This window comes from Mesitornis unicolor, unplaced genomic scaffold, assembly GCF_000695765.1.
Source record: "Mesitornis unicolor isolate BGI_N332 unplaced genomic scaffold, ASM69576v1 scaffold23457, whole genome shotgun sequence".
In the NCBI taxonomy this organism is placed as follows: domain Eukaryota; kingdom Metazoa; phylum Chordata; class Aves; order Mesitornithiformes; family Mesitornithidae; genus Mesitornis; species Mesitornis unicolor.
In genome coordinates, this window is record NW_010196134.1 from 14,568 (window position 1) to 39,418 (window position 24,851).

Consider the following 24,851-nt stretch of genomic DNA (forward strand, 5'->3'; position numbering starts at 1 on the left):
CACTTCCCCAAAAATCATATGGCTTCTGAGTCACATTAGGAATATTACTCTTCCCTTTGTATTTGGACTCCTACATACGCCACAGTTTACTGTGTAGCCAGAGTTCATTTTCAGAAGTTATCAATATCATGATCATGTGCCACAAAGGATTAAATTGTCAAGGGTATTTGCACTGCTCCAATCACACTTACCTGCATGGACTCTCTGTGGAGTGCATGAAGTGTGCATTAGGTCTATCTGAGTGCATTTGTGCTCCTTCCATGTCTGATTACCTCTGATGCCCCCTCAAAATGCTGTCTAAAAAGCTCTGGATGTTCACTGTGCCACTATCATTTTAAATAAAGGTAACAACAAGCTTTTTTTCTGTGTTGTCCTCTCTTTACCTCTCCAGTTCTCTCTGACATTAAGAAAAGTAGGTGGCAGCAGAGAAAAATTTTGATTCGACTCACTCATCTAGGATATATACAGTTTTACACCAAGCATTCAAGGAATTACAGGGCAAATAGCAGCAATGTCCTTAGGAAAAAACTGGAATAAGTTAATACCATTAATTTATTTAACATCAGCTTTTACCTTTACATCAGTTGCAGCAAGCCTTTCTTAGTTCTGTTTTTATGCTCAAAGGTGATAATGCGGCACATATAAAACATCAGCCTGTTTGGAGCTTGCAACATTTGTCAGCCGAGGTTTGGAGAGGGGAAGGCCCCAAGACTGCAGTTACCGAAACACATCTGAGTGGGAGCAGAGTGGGTTTCCTGCACTGAGAGCACAGCAACCGAGAGAGGAAGGAGCAGAAATTAAAGCAGATACAAAGCAGGAGTTCAGCAGAGACAGAGGAATGCCTCTTCAGCTTTGGCTTCAAGTGTTAGCTCAATCCTCATACAAAGGATGATGTGCTATCTGCTGTATGATTTATCACTTCTTAGGAGGGCTCTTCTTTCTTTCCTGGACTAGAATACTTGCTGCTTTTTTTAGCTTCATGTTGCAAAAGAAATTATGTCATACGTTAATGTCCTGGAAATAAAATTTGAAGATTATTCAGCAAAGACTCAGGTAACAGCAAGGGCTGGAGTAATTAATATTCAAAAATATTTAATTTCTAGATGTTCATATATGAGTTAAATTCTTGGTTACAGCAAAAAGATCGTAACATAGAGCATCACAGTGACATAAAATCAAGCCATAACACTGCAGTTTATTACAACTGTGTAAACAAAAAGAAGTATTTCTGTAATGGCACTCTTCATGGACCAAGTTCTGGCATACAGAATCTCAGCAGAAGTCAACAGAAACATTTACAAAGAAAAGAAAAACCCAAATTGAAGCACAGTATATGAACCTGGCCAAAATGGCCCAATCCACATTTCATAAAAGAAAAAAAAGTGTCCTGAAAACTTCTGCTTGCTTACTTTTAAGGAAAATCAGTCTGAAATTTACAAGGCATGAATCCAGCATGTGAAACATTTTTACTATGACAGAATATGAACAAAGAGTAAAAACCTCTTAATTATGATCATGTAAATACCTCCTACTGTGACATTATTAAAGGAGGCAAAAGACAATTTGGGAATGTTATTGTCTGTATAGTATGACACCTGCAGAACACATTACCTAGGAAATAAAAATAAGTTATTGAGAAATAAAATCCAACATGCTCCAACGACGAAACTTTTTTTGTGTGTAAGTATCTAAGAGAAAAAGTAGTATTTTACTTTCTTCTAACAGAAGTAAACCATTTGATTATAAGACAATGTACATACTGTAAACTGTAAGATGGGGTTTGGACTAGAAATACACTCATCTCAAATAGATTTTAAATATTAGCACCTAAAATGTAATGCTGGGATTTAAACAATTTTAGTAGCTTTCAGGCCATGCAATAGTTATGGCTTGCTTGATGGATACAATTTTGCCAGCAATGTTTTAGTGTTCTGTGAGATCCTGTTAAAACCCACATAGGTCTGAATGCCACTACATTTTACACGTGTACCTTTCATACAGGAAGTTTTGCATATGGTCCATATGCAGAGAGAAGGCCCCACAGTAGCAGAAGGTATAGAGAGAGCCAAGAAGTTACAGTTATTTTAAAAATACTGGGAAACTGGGAGTATGTGATATAGTTGCAAGCTGGTATCTTCAGTTTACAGAAAGCTATGAATTTGCTTGTTTAAAAAGAGACATCCAACATGTGCTTACTCACATGCTGACACAAAGTTCATGCAAACTATTAAAAAAACCCCAAACTTATAAATGTTACCCTTCAGAAATGCTGCATCCTCAAATAAACTGACGCTCCTTCAGAAACAACAGGGACCAAATGTGCATATCAGCTCAAGCAACATGTAATTGCTTCCTCTGTAATGAGAAGTGAACGGCAGTATCGAACAGGACATTTCATTGAATCATACTTCTTTTCAAACATGGTTAAGTCCAAATCCACGTTCACTTGTCATTAAGCAATAGGACAACCTTTAAAAAAAAGTTATTTTCTTGGAGGGAGGACATTTTCTTCATAATAGCCTGGATTTACTACATTTCCAACTGGATCATATCTAGCCACCACAAATGTTGAGCCGTCACTAGCAGATGCTTTTCCAACTCCCATCTTTTTTGTGTTCTTCCAAACCATTGCTGTGAAGTGACCTGGAGAAAGAGAGACAAACATGCAGTCATTTTAGGTACTAAACCTGTAACATTCCCTTTAACACGTGAGGCAGGGGAAGGAAAGAACACCACAAAGCTGTTTCTTTCTCTATCAGGAGAACAAGCTGAAGACATGAAGAGAAAACTGCATCTAGCATTTTGTCTTGAAAAAGCCTGATCTGATTCTACATGCGTATTCCCAGCTCCATATCCTGTATCCAAATAAGAATACCTCATAGGAGAATCATGAAAGAAGTAGTTTGATGAGTGTCTGATATAAAATTTGAAAAAGAAACAAATGATCTTCACTCCCTGCAGTGCGAATAGCAGTTCTGTCAGTCACGATTATTAGTTTACTTCGACCATCTCATACTCCTCCATGTGTCTCTGGTTTTGTGGCTTCTTCTGCCTAGTTGTAATAGTCACTCCTGCATTGTGCTGCTCAATCAGTTGTTCCTTCTATGTGTAGACAGAATCCACAGGATTTTCTTTATCTGAAACGAGCTTGGGTATATCCCTTGCATGAGCATTATTCAAGGAACAATGTCCTTACGTTCATTCAACACTGGATTGTTAATATGCAATGGTCTGTTCCTGATCTCCACATTATATCTGGAGTTATTTCTAGGATTGGAGTGATATAACTTGGTAGAAGACACATGTCAATGTAAACAACAGCATAGTACTTTTAGTAAGACATCTATATGATTCCAATTTAGTATTTTCTACAAATTCATTATCCTTAAAAATAAGTTGCCTTTTAAAAACTTTGGAGTCAGAGGAAAAATATAATGTTAAAAAAACCCACACATTTTGCTTACTTGCTCAGTTCTCAGTTTCCTTTCATCCTTTTGTGAGTTTCTAACATAAAACTTTGAGGAAATTCTAGTATGTTTTCCTTCTATTTTTTTCTAAGACATAAAGGTAGTTTTTTGAAAAATACCAAAACAAGTTGGCTGGCCAATTTCTTAAAACAAAAGCTGTGTTGTTGAAGAAACAGTGCCCAGTCTGAACTTACCTGTCCCAGAAGAAAACCCTGGGTTCTGAAAGCTGTAATTTTTTATTTCACTGTACCATCTGTCAGCCACATCCTTTCCTGAAAGACAAAAGAAATCTGCTGTGGAATCATGACATAAGCACAGCTCATTTATAGCCTGGCCAGCAAGATCTTCTGTTAAGAGCTGGAAAGAACTAGAAACATGGAGAAACAGTCTTTTGACACGTAGGTAACATGGTAGTACATGTCATTTACCAAGTATTTATTGGTTTGCAATAGCTGTTGCTAATCAGTTACTAATTAGTCCAATGCTTTTTGCTAAGCATCTCATGCCATGAAGGCCATCAATGACTTGAGTTCTTCTGGACACAAACACAGTCCATCAATTTAATATTTCAAATTTCTGAGTGCATTTATTTTTAGTGGTTCTAACTTAGCCCTTGACCCATTGTGAATGTCCACTTTGAGGCACTCTAACTTGGGGTACTACGGGCAGACACCTCAGACACCTCAAATATCCATGCCTAGGAGCTGCTGCTGTGCGGAAGTCCCTGTGTCCAGCGCTGGCTCATCTCATCAAAGGCTTTCACTGACCGCAGCTCTATAAGGATGATGACTATGGCCAGTGATGTAGCACCACACGTCTGTATGTCTGTAAGGCTGATGTTTGCCAAAGGAATAATCCTTCCTTGTTTTCTGTCGCAGAGTTAAGGAACCTGATAGAAAGGAGCAGATTCTGATAATCTGCAACAGGTCCTGTGGATCAGGCAGCACAGAGGGCAGGAGCTCAGATCAGAACTTGCAGATGCTACGCACTCTAAAGTCAAATATTACTTCTTTTCCATTACTGGTTGTTAGGAAATTCTTGTGTCAAACACTGGGAGGGAAAAGGGTGCAGGTTTTTCCCTGAGCTACATCAATAACGAAATTTCTGCTTAGCATGCCAGGATGTCTAACGCAAGGCCGGTTGATTTCACAGCAAGCTGCCAAGGCTGTTAAGCCGACCGTCATGAAGAACACTGGTCCCTGGTGGACTGTTGGCTGCAGAACAGCAATGACTCATGTTTTGCTATTTTGCAGCAAAAAGTCTTAAACTTGCACTGTTCTAGAAGTCAGACACTGCGTTAATTTCTTTAAACTTCAGTTGCTTACGAGTGCAGTCTGCTAAAAGGATGGCGTTGTTAGCCTGGCAAGCTGGCTGGCAGAGCTGTCATTGAAAATAAAACATTGAATGAAATGCCATCTCTTCAGAGGTTTGTCAACTGAAACTACTATGAACTTATCTATGCCACACTGCTCCTTAAGAATTGTATTCTCTTAGTAGAGTAAATCTGCATTTTCTACACAAAAAGGTAGCAAAACTTCTCTTGCTTTCCAAAGTAAATGTTTCATGAATAATAACAGGTTCCTTCCTTCTCAGCACTCCCTGTGCCAAACAACAAACCCTGTAGACCTGTTTTACCACTGACATCTGTAACACAAATAAATGTTTGTTCATTTGTTACTCATGCTAAAGCTAAAATGAAGACTGAAAAAAGTGCAAAGAGCAATCTTTATGCAATATAAGGAGGAAAGAGAAAGCACGTAGTAGAAAAAAAACCATCAAACCTAAAACCAAGTAGATCATCCTGTCCCACCCTAGACTTCAAAGCTATGAAGGGTTTAGATGTGTCTGTGGCAAGCTTGGGGGAACAGAAGTACAGAATGTGACTGCAGGCACATCAGATCTGATGAAGCACATGTATTTTATGTGTACAAGTGCTGAAGTGACTATACTATGTAAGTAGCATTTTTACAGAAGTAGAACTGCATTTCCACTGCCACCAGCACTTCATTACCTATGTTAACATATCAGAGAATGTCACCCCCACTCTGCTTACTGCAGCTCTAAGAAGTGTACCCAGGCTCCATGTGACAAGAACTTAAAATCTCATAATACAGGACACATGGAAGTTTTGGCAAACACAGTATCTCTTCATATTTTTTTTTTTAATTTAAAGAATACTATCATACAAAAAATTGATAACTCTTTAGTTCAAGGGAAATGGCAATGGTATCAGGTAATAACCTCAGCCCTGTATAAGAAAGACAACAAACACAGTTAGATAGCCCAATCTATGATGTGTTAATTCCCAGCCTTCGTGGATGAAAGCTCGCAAACTATTGCAGCCAGGCAGTGAAAGCCTAGATGCTGACAGGAATGCTCCATTTTCCATGTGCAGATTGGGTTATCATTATATGGTATTGCTGTCATCCTCCCTGAATTAAAAGAGTCATTGCACTCTAGACTGTGAGAAATTAAAGACTGGCTTGTTCTCGGCAAAAGAGAAGGTGACCAAAGGACTAAGCAAGGCGGTGTCTGTCTTGAAATCATGTTAAAGAAGTGTCCTGGAAGTGACGGGAATGAACTGTATCTGTCAAATGCCACAGAGGACAACGGAGGTCCTGTGTGGAAGTTATTACCACATGAGAAGACAGGTAGGTACCTAGTGATTAAACACACTCTCATTCCTCTGAAATACTTTTCTTCTGATTCTTTGCCCCTTGGGAAGCAGTAAGAAATGCAGTGGTGGAGCATAAGCCAAACTAGGTTTGAAAGTGATAGCTGATACACAGCGGACTAAGGGAAAATTATTACAGAAGAAGTGATGCAGTTATATTTAGTGTCCATTTTCCGTGTGTTTGAATATTTCATTGAAAACAACTCCCACTCCAAAAAGCTCTCTCAAATCAGGGGTTGGTTATTGTTCAAAATGTATTTCAACCAGAAGGAAAGCACACATAAATCTCACTACCACCCCTCTTTCCTAATGATAGCAGAAATAATAGAAGTTTACTTCTATCAGAAAACATGCAGATGTGTCCTGCAGTCAGTGCTGCAGCTTCTCTTCTGTTGCTCCACTTGCAGAACCAATTAGTAGATTGCTGGTTTTTTTTTAAATATCCTTCCTGTTTGCATTGCTGCAAACCACATTCACAGTTTCAACACTTTCTCTATGGAAACACAGTTTGACTCCACCCTTCTCCTAGCAATAGCTGTCTGATGATCTGCTGGGTTAGACTTACCACATGTTCATTTCAGTACAGGCTGAACCCCACTCTAATGAGTTTCATCCATACCATGACTTTCTGGACATATTTTCACCATACAAAAACCTGGTGCAACAATCCTTGAATTAGTACCCAAGTATAGTTCTGCCCAAGACTAGGCCCAGCACAGTCATGTTTATTTAGTCTTTGCCCAAGCTACGAGCTGGTAACATGGCTACAATGACTGAGGTCAGCCCATGCATAGGACTAACAAGATATAACATAGGACTAACATTACTGGAAATATATATTTAAATATCTAATATTATATTATTTTATTCATATCTAGTCTAGTAACAGATTTCATCACAGTCAGCCAGAAAGGGGAACAGGATGAGGCTACTGGCACTGTTCATGTGAATGCTGACTGCCTCTGTCTGTGCTGATCTGTATGGCCACTTGCGTCTATACACCTGCATATATACATACATACACCTGCATATATACATATACCTGCATATATGTGTGTTTGTGTGCACACCTGACAACACACTCTTAGCCTGACTACTGGGAACAGAAGGCTGTGGGAGCCCTACTACTGTGTTCAGATCACTCTAACATTTAATTTCGCTGTGCCTAGCCTTAATATTTCTTTTCATACCAAAGAATCCTTAAATCTTCAAGCAATCCCACTGAGTAAATTGCTAAAAACTTTCTCATAAAATCACATAGGACATATTTCTGTGCAAGGATGGGCAGCATTATGATGATCTTACTTAAAAACTAGATACCCTAAACCTCATAAATTTCCTCAAACATTTTCCTAGCTTTTGTTATTCCAATCTTCCTTCTACCAGTCTGAGGGGAAAGAAGGTAGAGGCAGTTTTCCTCAGAGTTAAAATATCTACTTCTATTGCAGACATCCTAATTGTTTTAGGAAGTAATCCTCTGCTTTCAGCACTCCTTGTGCAAGTCCTTATTTAATTTTACTTTATTTTATTTAACAGTACTGGGTAATCCTGGTGTTAAAGAGCAAGAGATGCATTGAGGCAGGCTCTCAGTCAGAGCACACTCCTTCAGGGCTGAGGCAGAGGATGTCCATGCTGCTCTGACCATGAGGCAGACCCAGGTTCTTCCCACAACAGATCTGGGTGATAACATGCAGTGAATTTCTCTTACAGACTCTCCAGAGTTCATAAACTGCAGTGTTCTCACAGGCCACACAGCATGTTCTTCATGGCCACACCAGCCATCTCAACCAGAATTTAGTCATCCAATGCTCGCCTTCAGCCTCCCGACACGTGAGAAATGAGATGAGGCATCCTGAGAGGCCTGATATAGTGCAGCTGCCAAGGCAGGCTGCGGCCTCTCGCATTAGTGGCAGATGACAGCTCACTTATTTGAGCACAGACAAAGAGAAGTCTGCCATGGAGCAGTTCCTGCAGGACTGGAGGGAGGAAACAGCTGTCAACTATTTCTTGGATTACAGGGATGAACATATTTCCAGAGACAGCTTTAGGCTATTTAACTCTCAAATCCTGAATACAATTCAAGGTATTCTTGTACCAGGAGACGGGTCAAACTAGAAGGCTTTTATAGTTGAAAGTTTAAATCTTCTCTGAAACAAGAAATGCATCTTCTGACATTATTACAGAACTCAGTAAGAGCCAAAATAAACAATAGCATCACTTTTTAGAGAGAATGCAGAGTATGCTGGAGGCTTATTGAGTTTTGCTTTATCTGGGAAAGAAACCGGAAGACACTGCCTGCCTTTGTTAAGCCCTTGAATGGATGCCCTAAAACAAATTTCAGCCTCATTGAGCAGGGTCCAAATTAACTATCCAAAGGGAACTATATGAGAAAAAGAGGAAGAATGAACCAGCTCCACAGAGATGAAGATTAAGCCCAGATGAGAGAATAACTTCCTTTGAAGAACTAGTTTTCTCATTCTGGGACTTTGAATGATCCTGCTACATAGGAAATGTAGAAGTGTTTTACAGAACTAGAGAGGATATAGCTTAACTTTTTCAGCAAGACATTCAACTCTGTGGGTAAAACACAGCAACAAAATTCCTCAAAACTGGCAAGTTATGTATAGAAACAGCAAATTGAAGACAACAAATAGGATCCAGAAAAAGACAGGCATTATATAATTTATGGAAGAATTTGTGTGTTTTGTTTCCAGCTCTGTAAATGGGAATTCTGTGACTTTAACCTCAGGGGAAGGAGCATAGGCCATTAACACAAACAAGGAAGAAGTAAGCTCAGCCAGTGAGTCATAACCACTATGCAAACTTTGCCATACATCTGTGTTTTCCCATGCTGTTCTGAACCCTTGCCTTAGACTTTTGCAATGGACAGAATGCCAAATATGAGTAGATCAAATTGTATTTTTCCACCCCGAGTTTCTTTTTCAACACAAAAAAGTACCCACTGGGGACTAGAGTTGGCACTTGCAGAGGAACTGAGCAGTGTCCCTGGGTCTCAAACTCACTCACCAAAATTTCCAGGTCCTTCAAACAGGGCCTCCAGCCTGAAGAAGTGAACTCCTATCTCCCTGAGTCTGTGCTGCAAATTCCAGGGGTAGATGGGAATGAAGAAAGCAAGTGGTCACTTTTAATACATCCCATCTGCTGTCTCAGCAGGCTGAGGCATGAGCCCTGCCCACTGGAGGAGGCAGGAGGGAAAGGGTCTGCTGAACATCGCTCAGACTGACGGATCACTGCAGGCTGTCAGCCTGGACAAAATTCAGTTCCTCGGGCATCCAAACTGAAGGCTGCCAGTTACGTGTTACATTTATTATCAGAAAATATATGGAGTATTTTTGTCTTCAAAAATGAAGGCATGGAAAACAGCTCAAAGCCTGTTAGCTGACAGAGCAGAAGAGACTAGATGTCTAGCACATCAGCCTCTGTCACTCTGGTGTTCGTCTCCTGCTTTTCATCCTCACAGTCAGGAACTGTGGCGTAACAAGCAGTGGCCAATTTTCCACCCTCCTCACCACAGTTGGCCTGTGGTCAGCCCTCTCTTTGGCTGGGAAAAACTAAGGGTAAAGGTGAAGTACAGGGCACTGACAGCTTCCCTCTCTCCTCCCACAGACACACAAGCAGCTCTAAAGCCAGTTCCACAGCTGGGACATGGAGCAGCATCAGTGTCAAGTCCTACCTCCAAAAGGACACAGCACCCTACCACAGTCCCTTACCCCATCCATGCCTACATGTGCTTCTTGCCCTCAGTACACATAGGTGACTGCAAACTACCATCCTGTCCCCATGAAGCCTTGGCTGGGCTGGACACAATTTCAAAGCTGAGGAAATGCCAATACTCTTGCAACCAGACACTTTGAGCCCAAAATACATGAGACAAGCCATATATCCAGTGTCTCTGAGTCAGCAAGAGAAGAAAGCTTACCTGGTTGGTCATAGGACGCCCATGCTAGGTTTTCTCCACATTTTCCATTAGCAGACTCGGAACTGTGTTTGAGGACCCTCGTGGTAGCCAGTTCTTGTGCATACCTAGCAAAGGGATACACACATTGAGTCACGGACCACAGTCACAGTGAGCAGAGAGGAGGAGGAGCAAGAGGAGGAGAGGGAGATGCAAGCAAGGAATTTTGCTGGAAGATGATGGTTTAGGCCAAGTCACTCAGCTGCAAAGCTCTGAAGCCAGAGATGCTTTAAGCTTTTATAGATCTAGCAGTTAGGCAAAGAGAAGGCCTAGAGGCCATTTTCCTTGTCTTTCATGAGCCCCTGTATCACTGATGAGAAGGGACTAGAAGAAATCAAAGGGCAGATCTCCCCTCACTGTGTTCTGCCCAGCACCCAGAAATCCACTGGCCAGCCTTAGTTGCAGCTCCTGGTGGAAAAGGAAGTGCCTACAGCAATTGATGCAGGTGTCACCTCCTGACAATTCTAGACCCCTTCACGGGAATAGCTTAAATATTCTCGATGAGATGGAAAAAAGATCATAGTGGGGATTCAGTCAAAGCAAGTCTAAAAAACCCTATATTTAAAAATGAAAAAAGTCAAATGCAAAACAAAAGCAATGTGCCAGGTGACAGTACAGAGAAGGGGGCCGCATGGAGAATCTAAGGCAACAACTGTGTACACCAACATGGGGATAAGCAGCACTGTTTCTATAGAAGCTGACATGTGTGAGAGGGTGGGATGTATTTTATCATCTTATGACAATAGGATTAAGAATAACATCATATGTAAAACTATTATTCTCTTTACTGAAATTGGAAAGGCTTCAGTACAGAGTGAAATTGGAAAGACCATTTGTTATTTCTCATGGCACAAGAAATAGGAGGCAACACACAAAATTGTCAGGTCAAAGATTTAAAAGTCAAGTAAGAAAAAGGACTTTTTCCATGCTGCAGCAGAAGTCATTGCCATGGGACAATGCAGACACCAAGGCATGTGTGGGTTCGAAAAAGAGCTAGACAAATTTACAAGCCGGGGAGAGGGGGCAGGCTGTGAAGTGGGGAATCTTCAGGAGTTAATAAGCAACAGCATCAAAAAAATGATGATACAACCTACTGTTTAGGAAAAATATAATTTACAGGAGAAATCTGTAATCTCCAGGAGAAGATGACAGGGGAAGGATCACCACATTTATTTTATCCTGCTACTCCTTCCCTAATCATGAATTACTGCCATCTGCCAGAGACAGGAAATCTGTCCAGCCGAATATTTTGGCCCAAGCTAGTCCTTCAGTCATTAGGTTCTCATTTCCTTCTGTCTTAATCCTCTCACCTAAAAGAAAAAAGGATTTCTCTACCTCCATTAATTTAGAAACAATGAAAACTCCTCAGTTTTCAGTCTGCTAGATCCTGAACTAGAAGATCTCTAGATGCTCCTTCATGCCTATATCATTACAGTCCTGTAATTCTTTTCTTCAACGATTCCTACATCCCAAGCAAGAGGCAAGACTGGAACAAAGTACACATTGCACATGGACAAAGTTGCAAAGGATTTGAGACAAAGAGTGATTAATTCACTCTAGCTCAGGCAGTTGAAAGCATGAGGTTTGCATCTGAGATCATCACCCAATGCTTCAGTACAGTCAGAGATAAACAGGCACCTGCTGAGGGTGACTCATCTGATGCCTAGAGCAGGGATTCAATAGTCAGTTCATCTAACCTGTTGCAATTACTGAGACTGAAAATAGTAGGAAACAGACATTTTCAACACAGATAGAGAGACACAGAAAAGTACCCAGAGATACACCAAATATATACCAACAAACACATCAGACATACCTAAAGAAAAGGCGAAGTTCTTTGAATTTGAGATTATGCAAAATCTGTCTTGACAATTATGAGGTTCCTTATATTTCATGTCTTTCATCCAGATCAAACGATTTCCAGTTCCTGCTATCAACCAGTTTCACCACTCTCTGAACATGTGTCTTTTAATTCTTACAAATTAAGTTACAGAGCGTGACCCCACAAAGGTTTCCTATTGTTATTCATCACAGTGGGGAAAGTCAGCTGAGACCAGAGAAGATCGTGAGGAATTCCAGAAGGATCTAAAAATACCCAGCAAGGGCAATGGCACACTTAGAGATAAATGTGGAGCAATGCATATGTGACAGAATAATCTGAACTATTCATACAAGTTCATTGTTCAAACCAACTGTAGCACTGTAGAAACACAAGTGTTATTGACAAGTCAATGAAATTTCTTCCTCATTGGAAGGCATCATGTAAAGCAGAAACAAAACAACCCTTTGAAGAACAGAAGGAAAACCCCAGCAGATTACAAAGGTATGTGGTTGAGTCACTGGCATTCCATCTTCTAGAAATACTGTATCCAGTTATCATGGCATCTCAAGGAAAAAAAAATAAGTGAAAAAATCAAGACAGAATCAGGTTTTTCTTGCTTCCAGAGGGCACGTCCACACACCACGTACATGGTGCGTGGTGCAGCACACCACCTGGCTGAGATCTCTGGTCTAGGAGTGCAAGAGCTTGTGCATCTGTGTGACAGCGCAGCACCATGCTGGGACAGTAAATCAAGTTCTGGAAAGGCTACAGCCTCTCTGGCTCCCAGCCAGCCAGTGTGGAGAAGTCTGCACTGTTATGGTAGAAAGTCTAATAGGAGATGAGATCTCATGTCTGTAGGGATGAAACTGGCCACTATTTAGCTATCATGGAAAGCCATTTATTTTCTGAATAGTTTAATCAGCATTTACTCCTTCAAGTATCTCCTTTGTACTGCCTGAAAAAGTTGAAGATTTGCAAATCTACTTTGAAAATGTTTGCTGTAAAAGGAAAGGAAGTAATCTGGTTGTCATGTCTACAGAAAAGAGGACAAGCAGTAATGTACTCTAATTTCTGTAAGGAAGACATAGACAGCAGGAAGATTAATCCACTGTACATTAATTAGACTGACAAGAAATTGTGCAGTATTCAGCACTGGAGAAGAGGCAAGATGTGTTTCTCCTGACAGACTAGAGTACAACGTATACTGATTTTGCTTTTGGGACAGAGAAATAGGTCTGAAATTACTTCCCTCTGATTCCATTGATCATAGGCCAGACATCACTTCCTACCATGTAAAAGGTAATTTTCTGCACTGTTTCAACAGCAGTGGATATTTTCCTGTAGATTACAATCCATCATCTGACAGAGGTGGCGGTAAAGCATATTTTAGGCAACTACCCTCTGCAGAAGAGACACACCAGTGCAGAGAGATGCAGCCCACGTCTGGACAAGGGTGCAAGAAAGATTTACCCAGTGGTGAGCACAGAAGTGTCCATGTGATGTGACCAGTTGATGCTATGTGATGGAGAAAGAACGGATGAAAAGGGTTGAGTAGGGAGACAGAATAGAGTCCCTTACTTCCCACCCAGTAAGTCTCCACTGAATATCAGCATGCCAAAAGGCAAATATTTTTGCAGTATGCACAGTCAACATAACAGATAAAAGTGTCACAAATCTCATTAGAGAAAAGAAAGGACTGAACTCACTGTTGGGCTCCTCTGTTTAACTTCTTGCAGAGCTTTAATGGCGGGACTCCGTGTTTCTTCCTGTAGTCATTATGTGCTTTCAAGACTTCTTCGGCAAACTGTTTGGAAGCTGAAATCACATTAAAGAAAATAACGGAAAGGTCTGTCAAATACAGACATCAGTGAAGACAGAAAAAGCATATCCTGTATCTAAGATGCTGGTGCAGGCTGGACTGAAAAACAGAAGCATACAACCCTCATTACCTGGGAGTACAATGAAACGAATCACTAATGCTTTCTGTCAAGGAAATAAATCTAAGAGACACTCCCATCAGGTTGGGACAGGCTCACTAACGGTTGAAGAAAACTGTGAACCTTATTCCTTTCCTCAATAACAAGGTGATTTAAGGTTAGTTTGACTGGCTTTCATTTTAAGATTTCAGCTCACTGCATCACTACTGCAAAGAAGTTTCAGAGTAAGCAAACAGGTCCTTTGAGGAGATGCACTAAAAATGCAAATTATTGTCACTGCATGCAAGAATTTTCTGTATTAGTCAAGACACCACCTAAAGAAAACAGAGATACCAAAAGGTATCCATGTAACTATGTAAATACTTTGAAACATGCAACAATTTCTTTTCTTCATTATATAGTATAAATTCATAGAAATCTCAAAATGCACCTCTATTTGACTCAATACAAATAACTGTTCACAAACAGCAAGTGGTAAGGTAAGGAAAGAAATGACTGTTGGGGATGATTTTCTCCCCCATGCTAGAGTGTATTTGGTAAATATTTCAATTCCAAAGTTACTGTAAAGCTTTAAAAGAGCTCACGTTCATACCCTGGTAAACTTGGGACTTCTAGCAGCACAAGGCAGAGGACAAGCAACAAGTCACAGTGTGATTCACTTTGACAGCAACTTTATGCTACCTCCTTCTATGACTTTGCTGATTTTTCACATGATTCAAAGGAAAAAAAATATTTAATCATTAGTAACCCTGTGGAATTTGCTGTTTTAAGAGAAATTTGGAACCTGAAACAGGGTATTGGGACAGTTAGAGAGGGGGTAGCATTTTTAAAACAGAAACACTGTTTTCACTTTCTCTATATTGCTGAAGCTTCTGAACAGGCCAAGACATCTTTGAGTATTCACTCTGCTTTTACCATGACACAGGTTTCTACCTTTATTAATGATTCATCAGCTTCATTTCTGAATATCCTTATTAGCACAGCTACCATCATTTTCCTTGCAAGACACTTTTGAAGCCCAAATAGACCTCATGACTGGAAAATGTTTCCTGTTATTAATTTTCCTCAACTTCCTCTCACTACTCGATCCTTACAACTATAATCAATCATTCTCTTTTTTATTAATGTGTACGCTATTCTGCTGTTTGTAATGATGCATTTTCCCACAGCAGAGCTGTCAGTTTACACACACTGCTCTCGTAACCTTTTCCTAAGGTGATTACCCAACCCACGCTCATGCTTTAAGCTGTTCTCAGAGTTCTCTCCAGTTTCCTCGGCAGCTTTAGGATAACACGTCAGCCTAAGATAATCTCAATCTCCAGTGCACGTAGAAAGCCGTTACTGTTTCACACAGTACCTTGAACCTTTTGAACACCAGTCTGAAGCTGGGTTGACCTTTTCCAGACCAAAGTGTCATTGTGAACATATATTTTATATAGTCTCCACCAACACGCTTTCAGGCTTGATTTTTTTGGTATTAAATTGTCATTAGACAGCAACGGGAACCCTGTTGAGCGAGATGAGATCTGCCCACCATCTTCCTCCTCTTAGGTTTTCCTTTAATTTTGTGTGTCACAAGTTGCATATCATCAAACGAAACAGGCACCTCCTCTCCAGTATATAAGCCCCCACACACCCTTTTGCTAGCAAACCTGTCCCATCACTCTTACTGCCATTGCTCACAGCTCACTGATCCTATCAGGCGAGAGTTCTCAGTGTCTCATCTGCTGCATTATGTGGGGTCACGGCCTATTTCTAAACATAGAATCATAGAATGGTTTGGGTTGGAAGGGACTTTAAAGATCATCCAGTCCAACCCCCCTGCCATGGGCAGGGACACCTCCCACCAGACCAGGTTGCCCAAAGCTCTGTCCAATGTGGCCTTTAACACTTCCAGGGAGGAGGCATCCACAACTTCCCTGTTGTGTAAGCATCTGTCATAGGTTGCTGAGGAAAGCAAACCTACAGCCAGTTCACTTAACTTCACTGATGCAGGGGTCCATGCTTCCAGCAGGGAAATTTTAAGAGTCTGCAAATCAAAGAAGTTGAAACACACAGTTTTGGAAGTTGCATCACTTACTCCAGGCTGCACTTGTCTGCACAAGACCATCTTAAAGCTTGTGGCTGTTATTGCCTAGACTTACTATCTTATCTGCTCAGCATTAAAAAGCAGATAAATAATCTGACCTCTAAGTGTGCAAGTTTCCATTTGCTCTCAATGACAATAGCAAATCCAAATTCTAATAAAAAAATAAAGTCGACTGAAAAGCAGGCTTTGTCAGTTGTCACTCCATCCATTAACAAAAACATTGCATAATCCATCCATGTAGTTAGGTTTTCACAGAATCACAGAACGTTAGGGATTGGAAGGGACCTCAAAAGATCATCTAGTCCAATCCCCCTGCCGGAGCAGGAACACCTAGATGAGGTTACACAGGAAGGCGTCCAGGCAGGTTTCGAATGTCTCCAGAGAAGGAGACTCCACAACCTCTCTGGGCAGCCTGTTCCAGTGCTCTGTTACTCTCACTGAGAAGAAGTTTCTTCTCAAATTTAAGTGGAACCTCCTGTGTTCCAGTTTGTGTCCGTTACCCCTTGTCCTATCATTGTTTGTCACCGAGAAGAGCCTGGCTCCAAAGAGCCTGACTTACAAAGACCAAAAAGATACAGACAAAACTGAGTTTCTTCTAGCCATGGGAGGCACTGCTATGCTGTCCCTAGAGAACCTCCATCCTCCCCTTCCCTCAAAGGTGGCTGCTACAGAAACCCTTATCTACCATGACTCAAGTGCACGTGCTAACCGCCTCCCTTTGCACAGTTTCTCCTGTACACGCTGATGTGTGGAGAGGGACACCCAACTGCCAAGTCTATTTCAGATTTGTTTTGAAAGACATGTTGAAGTTTTTCCATTTTACCAATGTTCCATACACTGAAAAGCCAGATGTTAAAAGTGAGAGTTAACAGGAGTTTTCAGGCTTCCACCCAGCTTCCCAAACAGCTTCGGAAACGTACTTTTTCCCCTTCATGTAGGCTACTTAAGCTGCTAGAAACAGTTATTCCCTACAGCCAGGAAGTTAGGTTTGGTCATGAATCCTTACACAGCTTAAAAAGTAAAACAACTAAAGGTATTAGATACCGTTGCTTGATTCTTATTATTAGATTATTTACCGCTATTTGGGATTCTTCTGGAACATCGGCTAAGATAATGACAGCATGTGACGACAAATTTCCAGGCTATGAGGTTCAAGAGCACACTTTGAAGTTGTTAAGTTTTGGACTTCCAGTTTCATTGATCAACTTTGCATGATCACAAAAAAGTAAGCAGAGGCATCTAGGTTGCCTTTTCCCACCAGCTTTGTTTTTCCGAGTATTCTATTTCTCCATTCTCTTACTCTCTCTAAACAGTGCCAATCTATTCAGTCTTTCTCAAGTGAAGAGCTCTTCATGCCTGAATAATTCCTGTCTGTTCTTTGAACCCTGTCTTCTCCTGCTCTGTTCTTCCCTTAAGTTTGGACATCAAAACTGAAGCAATTTATCTAAACAAGTCTTCTACAATACTAGTGGCTCTGCAGCATCTTTGCAGTTGTCAACTGGACCTGCTCCACTGGTCTTGCAGAGCTGCAAGATGGTGCGCAGAATGAGTAACAGTAAAATATTCCACAAAAAAGCAAACATGAAAACTCTCCACCCAATACCTACACAACAGAAATGCTGTTGGCAGCTCCTGTGTCACCACTCAGTATGCACAACATTATATCAGGCGCACGCTTGACTAGCAAAAAAGGCGTACATTTTATGACTAAGTGTCCAGCCCTGTGACTCAAACATAGCATCAATTTCTGGAAGCATCATTGTCTTCTCAGTGTTCTCTGGCCTACTGTCTATGGATTAATCTTCACTGGCAATTTTGTACTTTCCACACCCACTAATTTTTTTCTGTTTAGCCTTCAGATAATTAACATACAATGCAGTCAAGAAGAAACAGACCTGATCTAGAATTCTACACAGAAGTGTACCATTATATTTGTCTCAATCCCTCTTTGACCCATGAGATAGGCCTCAATTTGTCAACCAATGTGTGTGTTACAGGTCAGTGGAGATAATGATCTCGCCTTTCAACTCTGCTCCAAAATAAATATTAGAAATGTGCTCATATAATGGCTAGAGCAACATATCTGAAGAAACCTAGAAAATACACTTTAAAGGACCCGCCCTTTTGGGAAGAGGAAAATGCAAAAGCCTGATACCAACAACTTTGGCAATGTGACTCATAGTACCCAGGATGCGGCATGGTACTTCCACACCTTTTCCTATCCAGAGCACAGGGAGGATCATCAGTTACCCAGGCAGAAAGAATCTAAGCACCAGCATACACGGAGAGGGCACAAATGCAAAGTGGACAGAAAATGCATAAAAAGGTAACCGGGTAACCATTTCAACACTGAGTACAGCTCTGTTTAATACTGATATCCCTTCAGTCTCCCTTGAATCTGCGGAACTGCTCAACTCTACTCTGATAGGAATAAGAATGCAGCAAATACAACTTTTAATATGTCCACCAGCTTTGTGAAAAAAAAAAAATCATCAGAGGCTTTAGGAAACTGCAAAATAATTACACCAAGAAGTCCTTTATTACTCTCCTGGATAACTTTTTGCAGTTGAAGTCTCCTTTTCAACAAACATCTCTAAGTATATTTACAGCTTGGAAACAAACAAAATTCTTGAGTAAAAGCCATTTCAGTGTCTCATGACTACATACTCATCTAGACCTAAGAGATCTGACATATTAATTAGTGATAATATTTATTAATAATCTCTATCTTCACTTGAAATGTAATTCCATGGAAACTTGCTCTAGCTGAATCTTTCACACTCTGAGAGAAACATTCCCTTACTGGAGAAGTGACAGATATTTAACTGAAATGAGAAATGTTAAGAGGACAGTTATGCCTCTACTGCATTTTGAGTTACTACTTTGGTTTGAAGTCCCAGACACTCCAGGATGGTCTTATACTGGCTGGCCTCTACAGTGCCACAAGGAGTGAATTTTCCGTGTTTCTTTCTCCATATATTTGACTGCATCTTCTTGCTTCCTATTTGGGACAGTCACATCTTCAAAGACTGGCCCTTGATGCTGTTCCTGAATATGTCATTTGGGAGCATGGATCTGACGCTCCCAATTCATGCATCACTTCCAGCCATAAAAACTGGCTGATCGCTTGGACACAGACAGAAGAAATTAAATCATGCATACATCCTGCAGGAAAAGAAAGAGAAAGTGATACTGTATTCAGAAAGCATTATATCCTGGCTGGGGCTTCTTTGTCTTGTTTTACTCCTTTGAACCAGTAATTCAATAAATGGACAACATCTCCATTCCATACAGTAGGCATTTATGGGAGATATCACAATTGTTGGTAGACCGTTTCCCTTCCAACCTGAATTATCCTATGACCCTACTGAAAGTTAGAAGAGACAGTATTGCTTAAAGGGATGACAGGAATTGGGGGTTATATTTAGACACGAGTTTGAATGGGAGTAGTTTCATGGAACTTCCTTGTGTTTACCAGACTGCTCAAAATAGCTTTCCCTTCAGCTCAGGAGATCTCTCTTCAGGGAGGAGAATCTCTGATGTCTTTTAGCATTCAGTTTTGCCTGAACTTTTCTTACACACATGCTTACTGCTGGAGTGAGCTTCAGGACACCAGTAAGATGTCTGAATTAATTAAATCTGATGTACAAACTCCCCACTCATTTTATTATCTGGGTTTCCTCTACAGCAAACTGGCAACTTAATCACCTTGCATTACCTGTGCCATATGGTGCAACACACTATTTTCCCTCTTACCCAATTTGATGCATATTGCCTGAGAATATGAAGCCATCGGTGTAATAATGTTTCAATGACATTAGTCATGTCACTATTTGATTGCAAATCCTATTCTTGCTATAATAGACAGTGCTGATTACTTCCTCACTTAAGGCCTTTTATAAACTGTTAGGCAATTGACTGCCCTGATTAATAAGGAACACCTGGTAAACTGGAAACCGCACAGCTCTGAGAGGCAGCACAGCCTTCTGCGCTACAAGCGTTATTTAAAAAAGCAACACTAATCAGCAGTCTTGAGCACTGGGAGAGCCAAGTTCTCACTTTCATTGGAGGCAAAAGTTGGGGGAGAAGTCCACTGCTTGCAGCCTTTCTCTCCTTCAAACAATCAGAACTTGTCTTCTTAAATTTAATTGCCACACAATTCCTAGGGTACATACACTTCAAAATACAAAGCCACGAGTGACCTGCATGTGTTAGAACTGACCACACTATGCAGGAGGAGAAAGTGAAGAAATCTTCTCCATTTTTTCTCACAAAATAAGGTGCAATTGTATTCACTAACCAGTAACACCAGAAATCAGAACTTCCCTACTTCCAAATCTGAGCTTCAGCCATTAGGTTGTGATTTCACTTTATCAGAATGTTTGCATGACAGCAGCATGATGCTATACTTTCAATGTCTAACCTGAGTAATTTTTGCTGGTTACTTATTCATATTCTGGATGCTGCATTTTCCTGTGCTCTGTGGATGCGGCGCTTCTACAGGCAGTAACAGAGAGAACATTGTTGGTATCCAGTGCCAGGTTAATTTCACAGAGCACTGTTAGCTGTATGGTGCCAACCCAGGTCTTTGCAAAGTGAAGAATTTTGCAAAGAAGAGCTGAAGAAAGGTAGAAGAATTATCCCTCTTCTCCTGGGATATATGTTCTACACTGCTTGGTACTCATACCTGAACTAGTTTTTACCTCACTAGCTCCAATACCCTCCCACCTTGCTTTTCTGCCAAGGACATACAAATTAGCTGGGGCAGTGCTCAAAGTATGTTTATTTATGCATGTCCCTGAGGCATGGAAACAGGGACATTCACATTTCTCCTGATCACTGATGTGTAAACTCACCGATCCAGTAGCACAGACCAGGCAGGGAGACACAGGAGGCTTTCTTTACCCATATTTACTATCAATTACATTATCTCATTCTCATCCCCCTGTTCAACAGGCTAACTCCCAGTTCTCATAACTCAAAATCTTGAAAAACATAGTCTTTATTTCATATAATCATAGCATGGTTTGGTTGGAAGGGATCTTTAAAGGTCATCCAGTCCAACCTTTTGCAATGAGCAGGGATATCTTCAAACAGATCAGGTTGCTCAAAGCCCCATCCAATCTGGCCTTGACTGTTTCCAGTGACGGGGCATCTACCACCTCTCTCACCACCCTCATCATAAAATAATGCTTCCTTGTATCTAGTCTGATTATCATATATTTAAAGGATCAACTAGGCATATTGCCCCCACGCCACCCCCCGGAAGGTAAAATTCCACTTTTACCCCAAAATATTTAAACCTCTTGATTTCAATGTTCCCTCTGCAGCTCCTGTTGCTTATGTACTTCTCAAGATCTTGGGAGCCAAAGAAAAAAAGAGACTGCAGTATATGCAAGGAATGTACACGCATGCCTACACCCAGGCACTACAGTTCCAAAAGGAAGCCCTTTGCATCTCTCCAAAAAGCCAGTGCCACACCTACAACATTGTGTCATGGACATCTCCTCCTGTGACCTGCCATGGGGGGAGTTCAGGGGAATATATTCCTCCTCATGGTCGTAAGTCCTCATACAGTGGAGCTGTAGAAGCCATAGAGCTATCAAAGCCTGAATATCATGAAACACTTTTTCACTATTAGGGTTATGGGGCCCCAGCACATGTTGCCCAAAGAGGTTGTAGAGTCTCCATTCTTAAAGATATTCAAAGGCCACCTGGACATGGTCTTGGGCAATTGGCTCTAGGTGGCCTTGCTTGAGCAGTGGGTTTGGAACAGATGACGTCTAGAGGTCCCTTCCCACCTCAACCATTCTGTGATTCAAATCTGAGATATCTGCTTTAGTAATGGGTCTTCAATAAGGGCAAATTCAAGAAGAGGCTATACACTACCACAGTTTACTCCTAACCACTTTCTGAGTATCACATATTAAGTGCACAACACATGCCAATGGCCCAGACAATTTACAAGTGTGACGAACAAACACATAGGGTATAATTAAGCATGTATTCAATAATTTCTTAATACTATCGTTTTCCCATACCTGCTTGCACAGAGAGGTTGGCCACTGCCTGGCCTCCCCTCTCCCCCCTCTGCAGGGCCACCCAGCCCAGCTCTGGCAGAGCTGCTGTTCAGACCTTCAAAGACTGGGCAGAACATGCTTACATCTGCCTGTAAAAACATAACACAGATATGGTTCAGCTAATCTTTCAGAGAACAGCAAGGCCTCTACCAAAATAGCGATCTGAAATAGTTTTCTGGTCTGTTGAGATATGTAACGAACAACAAAGCAGTTACAGTTTAGAGACTCATTTTCTCGTACTTTTTGTTCTTTCACACAGAGCAGCAACTAAGGCAAATTCAAATCTAGACAAGATAGATACTATCAACTGTACTGAAAGAAAACTAAGGGTTTGGATGTTTTCACTGGATTTCACTAACAAAAGCTTTCTTCCTGCATTACTTTTTTTTTAGAAAGATTTCTTGGAAGATTCAGAAAGGACATGAGCCTTTCTGATGTGCAACTCTATGGCATGGGAAACCTTGGTAGGTATCTCAGTCACTACAGACCATCACATTCCGTCTTTGTAAGGCCTTGATACTTGTTTTGGTATATATCTGCCTTGAGCATAAGGAGCTCAGGCTACCAATCTAACAGTCAACAGGACTAACCACTGCTGTGCAGGATGGCCGCTGAAACCCTGATGGTTCAACAGACAGGTAAGAATTGGGCCCAGAATACTGTTTGCCAAAGCCTGACACACCTTCCTGGCAGATTTCTCTTTATGTGCCATTTATTGAACCAATTAATCAGTGTCTTCTACACACAAAAACTGGAGAAGTAGAGGGGGTTTAATAGAATTAAGTTGATTTTTGAAAGTTTGTTTTCCCATCACACCTCCAGTTCAGTTCCAGTGCAAAGAGAAACCTGTATTAACGAGTTCTGCAAACACCCTCTGTTACTACACAAATGCTTGGTTGCTTGTGGTTTAGACTAATTCATTTCCTCTCTCCACATCGGTACTGTAAAACCAGCCAACACAAAATGCCTTGTCATTTTGGCAATTTGTGAGTATCACATTTCTCAGAAAGCAAACAGGTCGCTTCTCCAGTATGCTTGTACTTTTGTTAGTGCTTGCTACAGCTGTCTCCTATCAAGATGCTAAAGTACAAGTTTGCACTTCACAGCAGTCCTTTCTACTGTACTCCAAAGGTGCAACTTATGAGTTAAAAACCAGCACATGCTTCCAAGGAAGATTAAAACCAGTGTGAAAAACTGCATTGAGTTTGGTTCCTGTCTCTTTCCTTTTTGTCAAGCTCTTGTCTTGGCCCTTATTTTTCTACTGACTCAACAAGCAGCATAGTGGGTAACTCCCAGCCCTTTCTCTGGAGTTCCACCCATATTTGCAGAAGGGGAAGAAAAGAGAAGAAAAGAGAAGAATAAAAGAGAAGAAAAGGAGAGGAGACTGTAAAAAGATAGCCAACATTTACTGAGCCAGTCTTTGTCTTTGTCTGATAGCATCTGTGCCCACTAGCCAGAAGAAACAGGGCATCTCCTCTGCTGTCACCTCTGGTTTTTAGGGAGTGAGTGGGGTGAGTTACCTTCCTCCATCAGGCAGAGCCGAAGGGGAAGCAGAAAAAGTGAGACTTTTAGCAGCCTTTTTCTGCCACCATCCCAGCCTTTTAGGAGACTCCCCGTAGGCAGGAGAAACCCTGGAGCTCCAGAGTGGAGGAGTGGAGCTGGCAGCCAGCTGCTTCCTGAGCATCACCAGCAGCTGTTCACATGGATATTCCCTCTGGGGCAAGGGCTGTCTGCAGGACCCCGGCCTCCCACCTTGGCCTCCAAGCACGCACAGCTGTAGGGGGCTCCGAGCCCAGCCAACACTGCAGCCTTAGCAACAGGGCAACAAAAAGCAGCCAGCTCACCCTCGCCTCATTTCCTGCAGAAAATACTTACCCCAGTTTTTTCCGTTCGGGCTCTGCGGGGAGGGGAGCTTGCATCGCTCACTAATCCAAATGCTGTCCTAAAAGAGAAGACCGGGGGAGAGCAGAGGGAGTCCCCATGTTTGGCCTAAGTATTTGCAGGAGTTAAGGCCATGGGAGGCGTTTTTCTAAACCTGATGAGGAAGTTTCAGGATGAATTCGGTTTCAGCAGCCTGCAGCTTTCAAGGAAAAAAGCTGAGTCAGAGGCACCGACGACTTCCAGCACTCAGCTTTATTCTGTGAGGCAAAACCAATGCTAAGGCTCCAGCTTTGATGCTTGCAGTGAGCACTGCTTCAAATATATCCAACAGCTAGTAACAATGCATTACTAGGGAGCTTTTATCAAACAACTGAGTTTTTCAACAGCAGGATTTCTTTGCCTGAGGATAGTTAGGCCTCAATATAAATGTACCAAAGATAAAAAGTTCAAGAAACTGCTCTGAAGACATTTATTGTAGAATAGTGGCCCTACCTCACATGAATTAGAGCATCCTTAAATTTATGCCTTCAGGTAATCTCTGCTCTAATCTTTCTGACCCAGGAGAGGACCAAGCACTCTGTTTTGAGGTCAGACAGATCCCAACCTGTCACACTTCCATACATCCTTGTACAGAGAAACCTGCCCGCATCATGTCCTCAAGAGTACTACAGCTGGAACATGAGGCATTTTACACAAAAGACAGAGGAATCAGTACTCTCTAAAACAGCTGCTCTCACCCATTCAAAGGACCACACTGAATGATCTCGGACAGGAATTTAAAGACTTCGGTGCACTGGAAAGGGCAGATGGGATTCAGTCAATAAACCAATTGTCAGGACAGGATCTAAGTTTTATGATGCATCTAAAAATACCACACACAGCTCAAAGGCAGTACCCTGGACCCAGTTTACCATTGATTTGAAAA

At 41.3% G+C, this 24,851-nt stretch overlaps 1 protein-coding gene across 1 annotated transcript; it reads right to left on the reverse strand.

Moving 5' to 3' along the window:
* Positions 1–2,366: 2,366 nt before the first annotated feature.
* LOC104543705 (golgi-associated plant pathogenesis-related protein 1-like) lies at positions 2,367–19,758 on the reverse strand. The gene is made up of 5 exons (XM_010188373.1): positions 19,722–19,758; positions 13,646–13,754; positions 10,082–10,185; positions 3,662–3,739; positions 2,367–2,643 (listed from the first exon to the last, which is right to left on the reverse strand). The coding sequence occupies exons 1-5, from the start codon at positions 19,756–19,758 to the stop codon at positions 2,483–2,485; spliced, it is 489 nt and encodes a 162-aa protein (XP_010186675.1). The 3' UTR covers positions 2,367–2,482.
* Between the last annotated feature and the right edge of the window lie 5,093 nt (positions 19,759–24,851).

Bases quoted from the DNA above. Each gene is read 5' to 3' on its own strand.
- LOC104543705 (XM_010188373.1), bottom strand. From the start codon at position 19,758: ATGGCTTCATATTCTCAGGCAATATGCATCAAATTGG. The intron at 13,755-19,721 runs GTAAGAGGGAAA...ATGTGATTTCAG, and splicing joins GGCAATATGCATCAAATTGG to CTTCCAAACAGTTTGCCGAA. The intron at 3,740-10,081 runs GTAAGCTTTCTT...TTTGTCTTTCAG, and splicing joins GGCGTCCTATGACCAACCAG to GAAAGGATGTGGCTGACAGA.